The 20555-nt window shown below is 42.5% G+C and overlaps 1 protein-coding gene across 1 annotated transcript; it reads right to left on the bottom strand.

The window, feature by feature from the left end:
* Positions 1-13682: 13682 nt before the first annotated feature.
* TMEM100 (transmembrane protein 100) lies at positions 13683-14571 on the bottom strand. The gene has a single exon (XM_010288334.1). It carries the CDS (start codon positions 14532-14534, stop codon positions 14130-14132), a length of 405 nt encoding a protein of 134 aa, XP_010286636.1. The 5' UTR covers positions 14535-14571; the 3' UTR covers positions 13683-14129.
* Positions 14572-20555: the final 5984 nt, after the last annotated feature.

Genomic DNA, 20555 nt, shown 5'->3' on the forward strand with positions numbered 1-20555 from the left:
GCTAGCTTTAAAGTGCAAAGAAAGTGATGCTTCTGATTGTAAAAGTAATTTTAAAGACAATATCATTTCCTGAAGGCAGAATATTAAAGGTTGGATTATATATATAAACACATATATATACATACCTCCCCCCGCCCCCCTTCATACACAGGCATGTCTATAAAAGCCCAGGAGAATTTGTTTCATGGAGAAATGTAGAAGTACCTTTACAATGGGCACAATGTGCATTCTGAGTGTTGCTTCCTTAGTCTTAAACATGACATCTAGGACTGACCATGCAAAATATACAGCAGTCTGTCTGAGGTCTCAAGCATGTTGTATCTTGTACCCAGTTTTACAGTTTCCTTATTGTCTCCAGAATCATTACACTGGAGAACACGCTGCTAACAGCAAAAGTCAGAACCCTGCTGTCAAGAGCTTGGAGAAATTCTATTACAGAAACCAAAGCATAAGGTGTGATGTTATTGAAATGTTCCTGAACAAGGAACTTAAAGCAATCAATTTGTTCTACTTTTGTTTTGGAAAGAGAGTAATGAAATATTACTCTTAGGATCCAAAATGAACCAGAGATCCATTCCCTCCCTTTATTGTAAAAAAACCCACATCTTGCAAAATCTGTTTTAATGGCTTATTTCTGGTCCAAGAATTTCAAAATGTATATGGCTATCCTCCAAACCTTCCTTGAAAGACATGAAATAAGACTGTGTTTTATTTTAACTTAGGAAAAAAATTGTCATTATACGCAAATTCCTTCCCTGGCCTGTGGGAAAAACACATCATAGTGACCAGGAGCTGTGAAACCTTCCTTGTACGAACCATGATGTGTGGTTTGAAAGACACCTCATTTCACCTTTCTGCTTGACCAGCTGAGCTATTACTGAAGGGCAGAGGTACAAGAAGTCAAACAGCGTTCGGTTCAGGAGTTACATGCGTTAGCTTAGGCTTAGTTCAGCAGAGCATTAGCACCCTAGTTTAACCTCAAGCATGTCTGTATTCCTTGCTGAATTTGCAACAATAGCAGAAAGTCATCCCAAAGTGCAGTCCTCGCAGTGACTTTTGTCTGAACAAATGTATTCATTGGTTTCCAAATAAAATACGCAGATCAGGGAATAAGGGGATTTGATATTGAGTTTAATTGCTATTCCTTGGATGCGTTCAAACAATACTAGTTTTTGGAAAGGCTGCTTTCTCAGCTCATTGTGATACTACCAAGAACATCTGGCATCCGAACAAACAAAATGAGTGTTGAAGAGGAGCGAGCTGGCTTTGTGATATGGCAATTCAAAGAATGATGGACTTCTAGCGACAATGTCTCCACGTTGTGCTATTATGTTAGCAATTATTGCAGAGGAAGTTTGTTTGGGATTTAGGCCCAAGATTCCCTAAGCGAGGCTTGTAAACAGTGTGGAAGTTGATTTTCCTGTTGATGATAGAAAGATTGACAGCTAACAGCAACCTTTTGTGTAGCAATGACAACCGTGGTTATTTTGCAGTTTCACTGCAATGTGATTAGATTGCAGTCAGACTGTGGCTCTGCTGGATTTGTGGATTGCTTAATTGATGGCCCCAAACCAAATTACTTTCACTATGAGAAAAAAACCCCTGAAACTTGAATTCCCTGCCGTTGAATTGCTTTAACACATTCTAGTGCAGTTTTACGCTTATAGCAAACGAACCTCCTTTCTTTACACACTTTGGATAAAACCCACAGAAAGCGTGGAAAGATCTACTACCAGATTCTGGACTTGGGTCCAAGTGACTCTGTGGGAGGCATCTGTTACTAAAAAGTTCCTCAAATTTGGTTGAGAGAAATGGTTTCCTACTTTGATTTAGAGAATGGTATAAATTTCTTTCCTCGGTTCCATAAAACTGTCAAGAAGATGAAACTTCTTTTATAATGAAAATGTAGCTGTCAACAGATACCCAACTGTGGGTAAAATCTTGTTTTTATGGAAATTTGAAAGTTTTGTTATTATCACCAGGGAGACAAGATATCATCTGGCAGATTCAGAATGAAGGAAGTACTGTAGTTTCTTTATATTGTATATTTTTATAGGTGTGTTGCTCAGGGCACATTTCTAAACCTGGAGAATTAATCTTTTTAGATTGTCTACTTTAGTAGAGAAAAGAGTAGGGCATAACAGGGTGGTTGTTTATATACACAAGGATAATATGTTGTTTGGTTGAACAGATGTTGAAAACAAATAATGTCTGAAAAAATAACTCTGAGAAAATCAAATCAGAATTCATTTCATCCATGAGGAGCAAGTGTCTAATGGGAAGTGTAGTTAATGAACCCATCTTGGAAAATTTTTAAATATATCCAGAAACTTGAGCCACAAGCTTATATTTGGCAAACACTATCAAAAGGTTCTAACATCATGTGATAAGACTGTGTTATATCAACACAGCCCATGCATGAGAAAGTTGCCTATTTATGCTTCATATATCAAATAAGATGATGGAAACATGCTAGTACTAAAGAAGTTCCTATTAAAAAGTAGAGACTTTTCTTTCCCCTCTCTGCAAGAAACAGTAAACTTAGAGAAGGTGGAGACAGGAGCTGCGTTCTCTTCTTGGACCCACTATCAAGGTCTCCACTCAAAAAACAGCACAGATTTTTATTTTCTCCCTTTCTAGCATCTAGGTATGCTCACTGATCACATGGAAGGAGGCCACTTTGTGGATGTACATGTTCATTTACAGCCAGACTTAAAAATCCTTTAAAATGAGCTAATGTTTCAGAACACATTCTTCCTCCGTTAGGAGCCTGCAGCATTTCTCTGCAGCTCAAGGCCGTTCATTAGCAGCTGCCAGCTATGCTACAGGCCCCTCTCTAATCAGTCATTCCGTCATCACTTTAGGACACTTGTAATGCTTGACAGGACTTCAATATAAAACTTCCCAAGGCAGTTGTCAGATGGCCATGAGTTCTGACCATAATGTAATTCACATGTTCAGGAATGTAATTTCATGCTATGCATGTTGCTGAACTGTGAGCTTTTAGTTCTGACTTCACGGTACTTAATCTCTTCCATGCCAAAAATTGCTTCAATAGCATCTTTTATGTTCAGCTGAACTGCTGCACTAGCCCAAGGGAAAACTTTGTTTCGAGGTGAATTTAAATTTTGCTGGAAAAAGAAATCTAATCAGACCATTTAATACAATTTACACTGTTGCTCATTCTGCCTGTGATGTGCAGGGGATGCAGAACGGCTCTGCCCACCTCACCTCTACCAACAACTGGCACGCAGCGTCTCTCTCCGCTGGGAATGAGGATTTCTCCTCCTCTCCTGCCTGTAATACTTGTTCTCCAGTGGCTTTTGAGCCACTGGCCTCCCGAACACCTTGCTGGTCTGCTGGAGCTGCACGGGCGTTGGGCCACTGGAGACGGCTGCCCGCTGCTGCGCTGCGCCCACAGGCAGGGACAGCCCTGCTCCACGGAACTTGCAGTCTCAGCAGAAAGCCAGATCAAAAAGCACCATCTGTGGTGTGTTGCATACACACCACAAAGACTGGAAGGTCCTCACTACAGGGCAGCTCTAGAAATTAAATATAAATCCCCAAGCACCATCATACCCACAGAACAACCCTCCTCCTCCTACCATTTTTAAGCTGGAAAGAGAGTGAAGAGCGATTTTGCAGGGTGTCCTTCACATGGCCCGTCTCAGACTTGTCCTTGTGATTAAACGATCCCTCTGCACAGCTAGCCTGTCTCAAAGCAGCTAAAATGAGTGGCCGAGTGAGATGGAAATAGCAGTTGTCCTCCACAGATGGTGTGTCAAGATCAGGAGCTAACAGTGCCCAAGCCTGAACAACAGCCCTCTAACTCCTGCTAAAAACTGGCCATTTCTTGCAGCAGTTGCTTGGAGAGCAGGCTGTGAGTACCACTTCTCTCCCAAACATTTCTCTGTCTTACTCCAAAATCTTCTTCAGCCCAACTTGATGCCTGTTGTCCTGTGTTCAGGCTCTACCTTTCTGCAACAGGAGCTGGCCTGCGAAACACCTGATGTTCAGGGCATGATGCTAGGGAGGTCTGAGGTGAAGATTTAACTTCTTTCAAATGACAGATCTGTGCAAACAAGAACTCTCTCAAAGTAATCTGCAGAGCTGATGCCAGTCACATGTGCAGAGTTCCAGCATTTAACAAAGACTTCACTCTGGGGACAAGAGCATTGTCCAGCAAAAGAGGCAACAGAGACGTCAAATCTATATGCCAGATGTCGGTGTCGTAACTTGCACTGAGACTCCTTTCTCTTTGTACGCTTGGCCTCGCTGCCTGCAACGTGCATTTCCCAGCTGGAAAGACCTCGCGCACTTCTAACGCTGGGAAAAAGAAAATTGCCCAAAGGGAAAAAGTACAAAAGGTTTGCCTCTGCTACAGGAAACTGAAACTGCCAACAGTCTGCTTTGCTGAACTATGTCGGCAGAAGTAGGGTTTAGCAAGGTATCAGTAGTGTGTGTATGGACAGAAACAGAGAAAAAGAATTTCACAAGTCAGGTTATTTTCTCTCAAAACAACATCGAATAGAGAAATAAAAATTCAGGGATAAGAGCTCTTTGCAGTCTGGAATTTCAACCCATGAAAAATTCCAGGATTGTTCTCATTTTATTACCTCTCCAAATCAGGATGCGAATCTCAGTGTCAGGAGTTTACCTATGCGTGGATTTAGGTATAGAGCTTTCATATACATGTATAATGTTTCATTTCAGCAAGATGCAAATGTTTCATGTCATCTTTCTCTTTTTGATTTTTTAAAAGCAATGCAGTTGAAAATTAAATGCCTTAATACAATGATTACAATTCCCTGTAAAAATGAATAAGCACCAAAATTGTGACATTTCTACGAAATGTTTTGAGTTAATCAGACCATCATTTTCCAGTGGAAGACTATTCACTTGGGAGTTTCTGACCAGCTGTAACTCCAGCATTTGGAAATCTTTCACCCTAGGAAATTAAAGAATATCAGAAACATGAAAACATGGGAGCATGTAAAGCGCTTGTTGTGACACTGTAGGGATGCCCATCGGCCGGGGGAGCACTGCGGTGCCGAAGTCTTACTTTCTTATTCTTCTTCTCAATTTAAAATTCTTCTCTTAACACAGAGTATGATTATATGACTACATAAGCTGTACTCTTAGTGTGCAAAATATTAGAAAACAGACAAAACTCCAGTAGATGGCGCTCAAAAATATCCCAAATTTGTGTCCCTGCGTGGCTCTAGGAGGACCTCGGTGCCGTGCGAACGGCTTGGTGCAGGCAGCTCTGCCAGCGCTCTCTGCAGCGCTGTCGTTCGGGGGGATTCGGTACGAGGTGCTGGCCTGGCACAGCCATGTCACCGTGGCTCTGGGAGATGGGAGACGATCGTAATGCAGGTCCTGTCCACAACGGTTGGCTCAGCAGTGGCAGGCAGCTGTGGCTCACCCGTGCAATGGGAAATGGGGCCGTGCATGTCCCAGTTCCTCCCAGTTACCCCTTCATGCACAGCCATCAGTTGTACTTACTGGTCACTCTCTATCTCAGTGTGAAGCTAACAGAAAATACACATAAAGTTAATGGATTAAGAGATCTGAGTCCTATAAAAACACAGCGAAGTTTTGGAAAAGTGCTGAGATTCGGGGCAGTTGTAGAACACGACGGGCTGGGTAGGAGAACGTCTGAATGCCAATTCCTGCGCAGTTGTCTCCTTTAGTAGTGGCCAGTTCTGGTGCCAGTTTTAAAGTTTGTAGCTCCGACTGGAAAGAGCTTGTTGTATTACAAAGGTGATTGAGCAGCAGTTCTTCAACAGAAGCACAAATTGTTTTGCCACCACCAGGCAAATGTTTTTTATTGACCATTTTGACCAAAGACCAGAGTGAAAGTTGATACCATCTGATCGAGTCCCTGGTTGGTGGCCCATGGGAAACGAACTAATGACCAGCTCCCCTGAAGTCCCAGAAAGCCACCGTCAGCAGTGCATTAGCAACAACATGCTGTGATTCATCAGATGCTCCAGAGCATGTGGCAACATTCTGTGTGGAGCCCAGATCTCCTGTCATCTGCTTTATACAAAGCAAAACAAAGCCCTTTATCTAGCCAGGGAACAGATACACCATGAGCAGCAATGATGAAAGTCTTTCCAAGCTGGTTGCCAATGTGTTTCAGTCCTTCTCTGGAGTACTTGCCTCTGCTTTAACATTAGTATGAGCAAAACACACGTATGCACATGGATTCTCCCTGAATTTTTTTGTCGCGTCCTGAGTTCCAGGCTTGATGCTTTTCACTTCTGATCACTTCACAGTCCTACTCCATTTTTCTGCATCTGGAGATAAGCCCCTCTAGTCCTGCCTGGCATGATCAAACAGCCCAGGCTACAGTGAGGAAGAGGTGGCTGCTCAGAAAAGCCACTTTAGCCCCACTAATGTCAGGATACAGCGGCGCAGGACTTCAGCAAGGCAGCGAATATGATGTGGACACCGTGCCCGGCACTGATGGTTTACATCTTTCATGATACTTGGAGCTGATGGCAACTGAGGCTACAACACCTGTCATGTCCCAAGTGCTGTGATGGAGGAACTGAAATATTTTGCCAAGGGAAGAAAAACTTGTTTTCTAGATTGTTGGGTTTTTTTAATTTTAAAAGGCAAATGAAAGTGTTGGTCCTATTACACTTAATCACTCATCTTGTGAGAACTGAAATGTTAGCAGTGACTTCACCGTCTTTCTGATCTTTGCACAGGAACAACATTTTTTCACTTTAGCAGTTTTGCCTTTGGGCAAAAAGGGTACAGAGTGACAGGATAGTTTGCTTCAGGCCTGGATTTCATTAAACTTTAGCTGTACCAGTTTTGTTCCGGATCAGGCAACAGTTGCTCCAGTCATTAGACTTTCTTATGAAAACTATTTATAGGGAAGTGGCTAAGAGACCAGGACGTTTCTTTACAAATTTATTTTATAAGCCAGAGTGATGGCTGAAAAGCCCTTTGTTTATGTGATAGCAGAGGTCATTCTTTGAAGCACCATCAGCTGGTAGGCAAAGAATGAAATTTTCTTTGTCTCTATCTAGTTAAAAACAAAACAGAACATACCCCATCGATTCCTGTGGGACTAAGCCTATTCATACTGACTGTGTATCTGACCCCAGCACCCTTATTCGAGGAACTCTTGAGTTACATGATGTGAAGTACAGTGGGATTTCAGCTCTTCCATTACATGGAAGGTGAGGAAAAATCATCATGGCTTGCTTCAGAAGAGCAGACCTCTCACTACAAGAAGCCAGACCTAGCTTGTGGGATCAGACATTTCTTAACCATCAGACTGCAAAGGGAATGGGGAGGTGGTGAGTACTGGCCTACAAAGAAACTTTCATTTCAGCTACAGCCCCAACATGCCCGGCCCTTCCAGCAATTATTCTGGCTCTTGGCCATCAGTCCTGGGAATGAGTTTCCTTTGGGGGAGTGCAATTTTATGCTGCAAGCATTAGAAGTATACATATCTCAGCCTATTTGCCCCTATGTGTAGCCAAAGAAGCATATGTGTGTGCGTGTGTATACATGATCTCTTTTTTTTAACCAATACAGAACAGCTCAAGATATTAAAAAATTGACTAATGACTGGTTTAAAAATGAAATGTCCTTCAAGAGAGCACAGCTATCTCCTACAGCTTTGACATGAGGAGCAAGAGGTCTAATATTCCAGATTAATACTCTGAGTACCTCAGAGAAGAATTGCCATATCAGAACCTAAACAGATTTTGTCACATGTGGTCTGGCAGAGGGGAAAGTGAGAATAAGAAGCTTTCCCATCCTCCTCTCTGCACTCTGTTCAATGTCTGTGAAGGTTTGGGGATGCCAACTACCCATATCAACAAGGGGCTGCTGGGGTAGTCTTGGAGAACGCATACCTCAGTTTGCACCATGTCACAAACCGAACCCAGGTCTCATTTAAGGGATGACTTGGGCTCCGCTAAGTCACCATTTAATCCCCCAAGAGTTTGTCCTGCCAGATACTAAATTGAACTACCATTACCAGGGACAATGGTGTAGTACCAGGAGAAAGTTAGCTGCAAACCATTTCAAGCTGATAGCTTATTTTCCCTTGCCAGTGCATTTCCCTTGAGAAGTGGTGAAAGTTGTTCAATGAAGCTTTTGTGTTCTTTTGGGGAATCTCAGCTAATTCACATACAGGCATAGTTTCTACTTTTTTTTTTCTTTGTTAAGCAGCCATTGTACTATCTGCAGCACAGTGAGAGTGCGGGCAAAAGAACAAAGAGCAGCAGGCAGCGATAATGTGACACCATCTCTTCCCATGCAGCTCTGTTGCTGCGGCTCGGCTGGCTAGATGTTATTTTAGTGGCTGTGCATCCCACCCATGCGTTTCTGTGGGCCCAGAAGCCGCGCTGCTGTGACGCCTTGTGAGCTTGAAGCTTATTCATGTTCAGGAATGGGAGGGTCAGGGCCATCGACACACACCAGCATCCTGCTGCCTATTATTTCCTGCCAGTGCTGGCGTCGCACCAAGCCCTAACATGACAGGTGGATGGAGTTCACAAGGAAATAATGTCATGGGCCAGTTTTCCAGGAAAGCTGTTAACTCTATTCACAAACTCGGGCCTTCAGATTGAAAGGGAATGTGGCTGAGAAGAGGTGGTGAAGGGCTTGCTCTGGTGTTATTTACTTTTTTTTTTTAAAAGAAGATTATTCGCTGACATCTCTTGCTGCAGTACAGAAATATTTACCTCTATATAGTGTCTACCCCTCCAAGAGTAGACTACGGCTGAATGCCTTATAACTTACAAAAGCACAAGGGCACTGCCTCTGCAAATCCCAAATGGCCATTTCATTTCAATCAGATGGCAAAAGATGGTAAGAAATTAGACTTCTGTCTTTTGCTAAGCTAACTGGTTCCTGGCAAACAGAAAAGGAGAAGAAATATGAGGTGAGATCTAAGACTGATGTTAACCTGGGGACTTCAGGCATTTTATAAGAATGAAACTGAGGATACAGACAAGGATGTATCAGAAACAAGACTTACATATTTTTAAAAAGTCTCTGTTTTTCAACAAGGCACTTGAGTAAAGCTCTGCTATCCCTCCATGACTTTATGCAGTATCAAACATTTGCTGTTGTGTGTTCTTCTCTTTCTTTCCTCTTTTCCTCTCTGTTTCTAAAGTTTCATACTTTTTCCTCTTAGTCTAGAAAGCACAGAAGACTTAAGAAATTAATGCAATCAATCCAAAAAAAGGTGTTTTTCAAAAATGCCATGTGTGCCACAAATGCAAATTTTTGGATGCACAAGTTAGGACAATAGGACTCCAACTGGCTGCTCACAAGAGGAAGGATTAGGTCCTCTGTCATGTTAATAGTGACATCAACAACCTGAATAAAAGCCAAAAATTCAAGTTGATTCTGCAGTTTATGACCATTGTTTCTCCCATATGTTTCAGCCTGTAAGATTTAGTCTACACGTAGACTTTTACAAGGATTTATGTAATTTTTCATATCATACAGTGCAATTATTTATTTGCTAATGTACTTTTACCTATAAAAGCCCTTTTGACAAAGATTTATAGAGACATTGCTAAAATGTCCTACATTCTAAAGGCATCAGAGGTATTGGAAATGCATATGCAAAATGATGGCTGCCAATATTGTTCTGCTCTTCTTATTTTGGAGCCCATTGTAAAAACCAATTAGGTGAAACCTGCTAATAGATATGTGACAACCTCCAGCACAGATATTAAAGGAGTGGTAGCCCTGGACTTTGACTCTGGGTACGCAAAGCTGAGGCAAGAATAGGGGATATTCCAGAGGGCTTGTTCCTGGCCTGACCCTTCCGGATCCTGATGAGACTCTCAGGCCTTTCTTCATTCCGTACTCTGAGCCTGGTTCCTGTTCTCTAGAGCTGCAGTAATATTGTACATTTGTTGTTTGGTAACAGGAGCTCTCCCAAGTGTCCAAGGCAGAGAAACTTAATTCTTGACACAAGTCCACAAAATTAACCTTTCTCTCTCTCTTTTTTTTTTTTTTAACGTGACAAATTATTGTATTAGAACCACAGTCATGTAGAAAACATGACATGTTAAGTGACTGGGGAATTGTAAATTGGGCGTTTTGACTTGAACAAATATTAAGCATTGTCATACCAAACTAATTATTACTTTAAAATACTGTCCCAGGCTATAACTGGCTTCGTGTACAATAGCAATACAGGGTGTAGTTACAGACACAGTTTCCTGTGCTTAGGTTTTGAAATTATTATTTAAGATCCCTGTAACATTTGCCCGGTGCACCAGCGCAATTCCCCTATTAGATAATTTTCTATCCTTGTGAGGGCAATTTTGCTTGCGCAATGCTGCCAGAGCTTTCAGGAAGGGAGAGACAAGCAACTGTGACAATAAAATTTGCATCAACTCCCACCCAACCTCTCCCAGAACCGAAATACCATTTGTCACATTCAAAGCCTTTTCACACCAGAAGGGAAGGTGTTTCTGAACTGGGAAGTCATTGTGATCTCCACAGGGCTGCATCCTCCAGGCTGACTTTTGCCTCTCAGGTTCCCATGAGAAACACCAAACAGCAATTGTGGAGCTCCAAAGGCCTTTGTATCAAAGACTTGCTGGATTGCATGATCCAGCATCCAGGCGTGAAACCCCTAATCAATCCAGATCAGGTCATGATGGCAGAAGCAGAACTTCTGTTGGTTGTAGCTGACCAATTAGAGGAGGTTGACCCCTGTAAAAGCATTATAAATGTGCCCTTGCAAAAACATTTCAGATCTAACAATCACCAGTTTCTGGAAAAAATAATGTGCTAAGTCTGACACACTGTACTCACATAGCACCGATCCCAGAATGATTGTTTTTTAAGGGCTGAAAAGAATGTATTGCTCCTTGTTGGAACCAGTACAAGGCGTGCAGGGAGAGAGAGAGGATAGTAACGAAAATGTCTGTAATATGTAGATTTGCACGAAAAAACAACATAGATGGTGAGACTTGTGTTGGATGCCATTATTGGTCATTCAGAAAAAGATGCTAGTACTACTTCAGATTGTCCCAAAATCAGTGCACACAAATCATCGTGGAGAAGTCTGTGCCAGTTTCTAAGGTCATGTGGCAATTTAGTGATGAAACATGTGAAAACATCTTCAACAGCACGAGGTCTCTAATTAAACTGTTCACAAACTCTGCCTTGCTCCTGCAGGACACCAGGACCAGATGCTGGAATTCTTCCCCATGATGTTACTATTTTGCTTCTGTGAATAAGAGTGAATTCCTGCACAGACTTTCATTCATTGCTTGACTGGAAAATGCTTGTGTATGTACCTTGTCTCACTAGGATACAGCCCATGTTCCTGAGCTCAGTAGTGTGTGCTGTGGCAGCCCTGCATTTCCTAGAGGCCTCTCAGCCTGTCAGTGAGGTGGTATTACATGAGACCATGTTGTATCTGAAGCTTTGCTATGCCAGGGGATCGTGCCTAGGGTCATTGCAATGTGCTCATCACTGCTTACATGCTGCTTAATGCCTACAAGTCCCACAATTAGCAAGGCAGAGGGTGGTGCAGACACCCTGCTGTATCCTTGTATATGCAGTGCAAATATAAAAGAGAGCAGAGGTGAGGGAAAGGAAATCTCTTCTAGCAGCAGCAGAGCCACTCTTACTCACTCTTATTTACCCTGCCTGAAAAATCTTCTCCCCAAAAAATATTGCCTCCGTTCCACTGAGTTTGGACATTTCTTTTGACTTGGAGCAGAGCCTCACCTTGCACCTCCACTTTCCTTCCACACACCGCACACAAGCTCCCCTGTATCACAGCAATGGTGAAGGGATGACCCACGTATGGGAAAGACTTCTGAAGAGGGCGACAGGCTGTTCCAGCTCTGGGCTGAGCTGCTACACACGTGTAGTGGAAATCATTGCATCTCTACAGCCCCTGCAGTTCTCTCCTCGGCAGCCTGCAAAATTCCACTAAGGAAAAAGAAATGAGAGGGGAAGAAGGAATCAGAAAAACTACCGTGTTCCCGGGGAAAAAAATAAACAGCCCTATTTAGCTTATCCAGCTTTGCTAATGTCAATCACTTTTCTCATTTTAAACAGGAAAGACACCACTTTAGTCCACCTGTTCCATTATTTATCATGCTATGTATTTCCCATGAATTGTCACTCATGCAAAACCTGTACATTGTAAGGGGACACCCTAATATTTTTAATGACCTTAAGCAAAGTGATTGACATTAGACACCGGTGTCAGATGTTCTGGTGACGCAACATGTTCTCCTAGCAGCAGGAAAGCTTCCTGCTGTGATTAAGTTAGGGCTATGGAAGTGCTAAAATGTGTTGTCAGCTTTCCTCTGATGCAAGTGATTTTATTATAGTGTCTGGTAACCACGGAGTGTGGCAACGCAAATACTGACTCCAAACATTCCCCTCCATGCATATTGCTTGCTCTATTTAAAACACGAAGTGCACTTTGCAAATCCGGGGATAAGTTATGGATGTAATGAGCCTAAACCATGGAGGGCAGAGGAAAAGGCGGCATATAAGCCAGAATGCCTGGGTGATGTCAGCAGGAGAAGCACACGGCTCCAGGATGACCCGCAGAAGGCAACGCTGTGCAGCACCTGTTTGGCAGGTATGCTTTGCAGTGGCATCGCCACAGCCGTCGTGGATGCCAGAGGCTCCGGAGGGCCAAGAGGAGGCACGCTAGTCCAGGGCAGAAATCACATCCAGTCCTTTCGAGTCCGGAGAAAGAAAGGGGCAAAGGGGGGTGGGAGGGAGAAGACTCCGTGCAACCCCTCTGCCTTTTCACACCCTCATACACGCTGCGGTGGAAGTCTGTGACTCGTCTCAGCACCACTTGTCCTTCATGATATAGATGAAGGAATGTTCTGTTTTGCTTCAATTTGGGACCAGCCCCTCAATTATTCATTACCTTAGAAAAGTTGGAAGACCTCTGGAACAGAAGAGTTACAGAATCAAACATCTCAGACACAGACAGGGGACACCTGAGACCTGCTTTTTGTAAAGATTCATAATCCCAAATCTCATTCAGCAAACACTTACCATACAGATGATTTTGCTTCCACAAGTGATTATTAATAGTTGTGTCTAAAACTGACTATGCCAGTAAGTCTCTGCAGGACTGACCGCTTAGACTTTTCCGTAACTGAGTTATTAATCAAGCTGCAAGAGGAATGGGCTATCAGACCAAAATCCTTGGTCTATAGAGATTTTTTGGAAGAGATCAGCAGTACATATGTTGACAGTAACTGTCACAGGTGTTGTAATACAAAAATAGTATCACAAAGCAGTCAAAGTTGAAGATACAAGCTATCTTGACAGCAATAAAAAAAGATTTTCTAAAGGTTTAGCAGCACTGAATATTATTTTAATGACATTTACTTTTTAATTTTATAGCAAAATAATCAAAAGTGCTAAACCTGACCACTTTAATTTACAAAAAAAGTCTCATGTTTTTAAGCTACAATCATACCTCGTTATTTAGGTTAGACGATATAATTACACATTTCTACCTATTTCTATTCAACAGTAAAACAAAATTAATATTAGTTGGTTTAAAAAAGGGGGAAAGTACCACAGATTGGGGGGGGGGGGAGAGTTACATAAAATATAAGAATCAGCTTATTGAGCAATCTGCAGTTTGGCTGGTTGTTATTGACTTTTTTTTCTTTTTTTTTGAGCTACAATTTAAGTCACAGACAATCCGGCCATAAGCTTGTAGTCATTTCAAATGCTATGACTTCTCCCTTGGTCAAATGTCACAGTGTGTATTTTAAGGAGATCTCTGGCATTTCAAGTCAGTTCAAATTATTTTCTTTGTGCTCACAAGTTCCCTTTCCAACACGATCAGCATGTGCGAGAACGCAGTTATGATGATTTCAGCTACGACGACACTGTTTTCTGTGAAGGAAAAGTGTTTTTTCCTCCATCTTAGTAAGAATCACTACCAAGTCTGCAGTAAGAAAAATATTAAAAGCACTTGCAGAGTTTTTAAGTCTTTCTTAATCCATTCCACTTTCATCTCAGTTCATTTCCAAAGTTAAATTAAAACCTGAAATCTCTCCTATTGATAAATAGTCAAGTTGACTTACAAAGGTTCTGTCTTCTGTCCAGCCTTCTCTTGGTTGTCTTTAACCAAACAAGGTTCGCTGATTTGCCACAAGCGCTGTCTGGCTCTCCCGCCTCTTTGCTTTTTTGTTTTGCTGCCTGATTTTCCAGCACACGGCACTAGAAGCCAGCAAAAGGAGTCCTGATGACAAGAGGACTAATCCAAACACCGAGATGATTGATCCATGGGAATTGAAGCTGTATGCCACAGCAGTAACCACAATGCCAGCTATGAGAATAACCACACCGAAAGGAATGGTACAGCGGTAACAGGAGAGTTCTGCTCCCCCTGTTGCTGCAGTCAGCTGGCATTCACTGACAAGAGGGATGGTGGTTATCACACAGTCATTGTTATTACTCTTCTCCGTGGTTACAGAATCAGGATGCTTTGGAGTGCCCAGGATCTCTTTAATTGGTTCGTTAGTCATCTTTATTGTCTTGACTTAGTCAATTCTTAGGCTAGAGCAGGCTCTGCTGAACACGCATTGCACTGTGGAGAGAAGAGCATAAGTTCAACCAAAGCATCACCGTTACATGACAAATGGGTGACACAGAAGTATGCCACTCGGGATCACAAAAAAGCAAGGATTTTTGCACAAGCTTAATTGTAATATTACTGATTGTGGTAGATCTTAATCAATTCTTATGGTAGTCATTCGCCTGTGCATAAGTGCTAGAAAGAACAGAGTCACAGACCAAGACAGACTCCAACTTCAAAGTACTGTGGGCCAAATCCGACTTTAAGTTACATCCTGAAGTCAGTATTTCCAGATGCAATTTAGAATTCAATGTCATTACATCTTCTGACAAGGAGGTGAAGTTCACAGGCTGTTTGGGTTAAAAATTCTACTCTTGCTCACACACACTTTTTCCACACTGTTTCTTTATAACATACATCTATATGCACACGTTACACAGATTTGCTCCAATGCACATAATAACATGGGCAAGAGCTGTCACATCAAAACACAGGACTGAACAACAAACCCTTTCTCAAAGCACATGCTGCTTAGCAAAAAAGTTCAAATGGTCATGAGTAGGTATGGATGTGGGAGAACTGGGGATGAGGACAATTCCCTGCACTCAGGAAATGCCAGCTGAAAGCTGGTGAACCTACCATTACAGCAACATCAATGCCAGACTGCTGGCTTGCCATTTAAATCAGCTGAATGGCAAAGTCATGGGTCACTTGTAAGTCCATGAAATCATATCCATGTTACTGTGCAGGAGGGAGATTTACAGTCATATTCACTCATCTTAGTTACAGTGGGTTGCTTTCCTCCTGTCTCCATACTGTAGACACACTCTCAGTCCTACAGACAGCATGCACAGTTTGATTGCATCTGCACCATGAGGCAAAACAGCTTTTGGCTCCATGGAGCCCAGTGCAGAACTGGAGTCCACCTGATCAGGGTAAGACAAGCCCACGGCTCTTCACTGCTACAGGCTGCCACAACAGACCTCTGTGATCCCACTGGAGACGCTGGTGGTGTGGGGACTGCCCTGGAGTCTGCAAAGAGCCTCTGATGATGCTGAGGCTACCACAGCTGTCCTGCCTTGGACCAGGCTGTGCACTCAGTGCACCCCACCATGTACAACAGAGACTGCCACACTGGGGAACCACTAGTTTTTCCTGCTGCGAGTAGCTCACAGGGCTCTTCCATCACTCTCTGGTCCCGGCTGAGTAGCTTTTGCTCCTGTGAGCAGCATGGTATGCAGCTCAGAGAACAAGGAAGAGTGTTGGCAGTGCAGTAATGCTTTTATCACTTTTATCACCTTCACATCTGTGACTAGGAAGTTAATTGCCAGATACTTGTATTCTCCTTTTCCTTTCCCACCACTCCCACCCTTGTTGCTAAGATATGTTCCTCCATTGTGGAGAGCACTGGTTTTGTATCTCAGTAGCTCATGTAATGGACTATGTATTTTGCAAGAAAGAGGATTTTACTATTTTTAAACACATACACAAACAGGCTATACTCTGTATCTAGTCAGAGAGTTTGTATCTGAGTTTCCTTGAACCCTAATGAGAGAAGGAAAGTTCAGATTTGGTTTGACAAAGCTTTTGTTCTACTGCTCTAAGGAAAAGCACTCAGTTCAATATTGTATCTTGCTGTACACAGCTATCTTCAGGGCTCAATCCTGTAAGGGGCTCAGCAGCTACGAGACAGAATAGCCTTTCCCTCCCTAATGACAACACCAAGCACAACACAACCGAGCACACACTGAGCACACACACCGACAACACAAGAGGCAATGGGCACAAACTGAAAGACGGGAGGTTCTGTCTGAACATCAGGACACACTTTTTCATTGTGAGGGTAACTGAGCACTGGAATAGGTCACCCAGAGAGGTTTTGGGGTCTCCATCCTTGGAGATATTCAAAAGCCATCTGGACAGCCGTGGGCAGAGTTCTTTAGGTGACCCTGCCTGAGCAGGACAGGGAGCGGACCGGATCACCTCCAGAGGTCCCTTCCAGCCACAACCATTCCATGATTCTGTGTCTTTCTGTGAAGGTACTTGGTATCTCCAAGGGCAGGCAGGGGATCTATTAAGTGCTTATCAGACCAAGCGAACATCTGTGCTGACACCTCAGATATTGCAGGTTCCCCTAGGTTCTGTTGCTTTGTCCTTCGAATTCTAAGGCATGATTAAGTACCTTTTTGTATCAGTTGGAAGAGCCCAGGAAAGCCATGGGGTTGCTCTAGAGCACCATCAATCCGTCCCCACATGGCGCTGAGCCCAAATTCTGCATTTTCAATAACGACTGACATGGCAGCGAGACTCACACTGGTGCCATTATGTTGCTGCTTTATTTATCCATAAAACATTACAGAAGTTCAGCACAACAGGAGAATGTAGTCCCCAAATGTCACCTTTTTTTGATCTTACCATTAGCCAAATTCAATATGTTCAATATTTCACTATTGAACTTGAGGGAGGAAAAAAATAACCATTTCTCATATAAAAGGTATCTTAGAATATTTTGACTTTTGAATAGTTATTACAATGTATTTGGAACTAACAGTCACAGAAATAGAGAAACTTCACAATAACTTGAAAAGGCTTTGGATTGGGCTCATAATAAACATGACTATTCGAAAAACTTTTACATTCAAAGTAAATTTACTCCTGTCTCTAGAATCCTTGTCCCTCTGCTTCAGAATCACCCCCAATGAGCATTAAATCTCTTAGATGTCTTGTACAGAGATTCATGAAGAAGATATATTTATACAGTCAAAAGTAACATGAATTCTCAAAAAAAAAAAAAATCTCCTAAACTACCAAAATTAAGTCAATGGCAAAATACCTGTTGACTTCTGAGGAGCACAGTTCTTGCCTGTAATAGGATGTAAGGAGACAGGCGTTCATATAAAACAAACAAACAAACCTCTATTGAAATACCGTAAGTTAAATAAACAACGGAACCTATTTGAAGTGTGAGTAAAGGTATACAGCCCTAGAAAACAGGGCATTAGATCCTCATTGCCAGCAAAGTCACTTCTGACTTATGCCAACAGGTGACTCGGTTCAAGTTTCAGGGTAAAAAATTTAGGCAAAGATCCCCGGCAACACCAGCATCCTCTCACTAATCATACTAGAAGTACTTTCTTAAGGAGCTACTTTGACTTGGAGGAAGAATGTGTTTCTGTGTCAATCTGTGGCTAACACTGGATAAAGGGGAGAGGAATGTTTTACCCACTAATAAGTGTAAGTTGACGTCTACTGAAAAGACACGAAACCCATCAGCATGCACACTTACCAGGGCCATGAGAAGTCCATCGTAACAAATCCCTTGGCTCAGTAAGCAGAGGACGACTGCTTGAGATGTCTTGTAAGTCAATTCAAGGCAGAGTCATGCAGCAGTATGAGCTGCTCCAGGCTTTGAAGTGTCAGATGTTGCTAAATGATGAATTGGAGGTGACAATAATCTAGCACGGAAGTTTCCTACAAGAAAAGTTGTTGGATATTTATCAGCTTCTTAAGAACAAAACTCCTGCATGGAAGAGCTCCCACTGTATGCTGAGCCCTGCTCCTAACCTAACCGAAACAGGAGATGTTCTCCCTCTGGCTCTCCTAGTGGTTTCTGCCTCTTTTCTTGGCAGCCACCACCCATTTCTGGCCCTATGTAACATTTTCCTTTGATGATGTGATGTCTCGATGATGCGTGTCACAACCCAGGCAAGTCCCTCCAAAAGAGCTAGGCAGGAAAAGGTAATGCACATTAATTTCTGTAGTTAAAAATCTCATTTAACTTTGTTTCTATCGCTTACTTCACCTATGTGAATCAAAGAACCAAATCACGATTGAGAATACTTGGGGTTTTGTCTCTTCTATGTCTCCAGTTTCTTTGAGCAAATACTTCAACTCTCTTTGCCTTGGTTTTCCTAGCTGTAAACTGACAGTGACAACATGCTTTCCACTAAAAAAACCCTTTTAAATCTATTCTGCTATAATAAAAACCTAAGTAATATAATCCCCAAAACTCCTCGCAAAAAAAAAGCAAACTGAGTCCAAGAACTCACTGTAAAAAACATGATTCCATTATATTTACTATTCTTCATTTCTGTTATGTAATTTTTTAAAACAAGACTCATAAATAGGGAACAGGGCAGAGTCTGCAGCAGAGCAGTGTGACAACTCTGCGTAAAGCAGAGTGATGGAAATTGGTATCAACTGCAGAAACAGCTGTGAAATCACCAAGCAGCTGGGTAAAACTTATAAAGCAGCAGAGATTTATGTTGCTAATCTTATCCAATATTCCCTTTCATTATGTGCATGATTGTGGAAGATCATTTTGACACTGAAGCAGGAGCTCCTAAGTAGGGATGAAAATAAGTTCATGAGAATAAGTTCATATAATGAGAAATTTTAAGGGCTTTTTCTCTAAGTTATTAAGACCATGCTAATATTTCACAAACACAAATATTTACAGGCACAAACTGCTGCTGTTGTTCTCTAGATGATCCTTGGAATAAGCCTGTGACTAAAAAGTATAAGGCTAAAGTATATTTAACCCATTACTGAAGTTAACTAATAGTAAGGAAGTCTCCTTGCTTATCTCCTTGACTATATTCTTGTGCACACTACCCAGCAATTAATTTGACTTTTTGAAAAGTTTGGAGTGAAATGCAGAAAAAACCCACACACTTTAGATAAATAATCTAGATTACATTAAAACTAAAGCAGACCTCTGAAACTATCTTGCAGCCAACTTCCACTCATATTACAAGAACGGTTACATTTGTTTGAAAAGCTCTTCCTAGTGCAATTGTGCCCCCTAAGTCACTTTGCTAGCATCATTCCTCAAAAAGATTAATTGCTCTGTCAGTAATTTATTTGTATTTGCGCTTAACTACATACAGTTTAGGTAACTTCTTAAAATTAATGTCTTTATCAAAAAAACTGACTGGCAGAACAACTTTTTACGGACAGGATTTCTTCCCTCCTCCTTCTCTCCCTCACCACAAAGGGAAGAGAGAAGCAGAAACACATGAAATTTATACATCAAGCTTCTTATATTTTAACTCTGAATCATTTCACTGTGGTGCTCTCTCAGGAGGCTTCCCACATACTGAATATCTCTGTGAAAGTGCAAAGAGCTGGTATTTCTCAGCCGCTACAATCCTTTCCCCTTTTTTTGCATTTTACTCAGAATGAGCGGAATACATTTAAGTTCTCTGCCTTCAGGCTCTGGACCTGATTCTCTATATAGCGCATAATATTTCAGTCACCTTTTTTACTTATGTAGAATTCTAATAAATCATTAGGCCCACGTTTCACACTTGGTTTTGCATTGAAGTGACTAGGAAAACAGCATAAGGAGTCCTTCTGTACTGAAGGAGAGCCAACGGACTGCAGTAATCCTAAACACAACCCCACAGCTCTTCCCCGTGTGAATGCTCCTGGAAATACAGAAGTAGAATTTGTACTTACAAGACTCCAGAATCAGGTCCCGAGCTATCGGGGTAGGAGAAGAACGCATTACACCCATGCCAACTGCCTGAGCTTCAGGATGCCGATACGTTTCCACCACCAAGTTTTTAGGTATTACAATTACCAGATTCACCTACCCAGGCTGGAGGGTAGGATGGGGGCCAACCAAACCCCTCCACAAACAAACCTTCTCATCTGCAAATTGCCAAACCTTCAAACGCCTCTGTTAAACGCCACACACAGCCCTAGGGTAAACCACGCGCGTCACGCCTTTGCCCCAACACCTTGGCAAGAGCGGCGAGACGCGAACAGGCAAGGGAAGCTTTCCGCACGCTTTCCGCTGTGCAGCCCGGCAGTAAGGAACCGGCGCGACTCCGCGGGGGCACGCGGCGACCTACAACGCAAGGGAGCGCCTCCCCAGCGAAGACTCCGAAGCCTTTGATGGTAACGCTTCATCCCCTGGGAGAAGCCCCGTGCCACACGGGAGGGAGCGGGGCTAGGCACCGCCTCG

This window comes from Phaethon lepturus, unplaced genomic scaffold, assembly GCF_000687285.1.
Source record: "Phaethon lepturus isolate BGI_N335 unplaced genomic scaffold, ASM68728v1 scaffold42855, whole genome shotgun sequence".
Taxonomy (NCBI): Eukaryota; Metazoa; Chordata; class Aves; order Phaethontiformes; family Phaethontidae; genus Phaethon; species Phaethon lepturus.

Bases quoted from the DNA above. Each gene is read 5' to 3' on its own strand.
- TMEM100 (XM_010288334.1), bottom strand. From the start codon at position 14,534: ATGACTAACGAACCAATTAAAGAGATCCTGGGCACTCCAAAGCATCCT.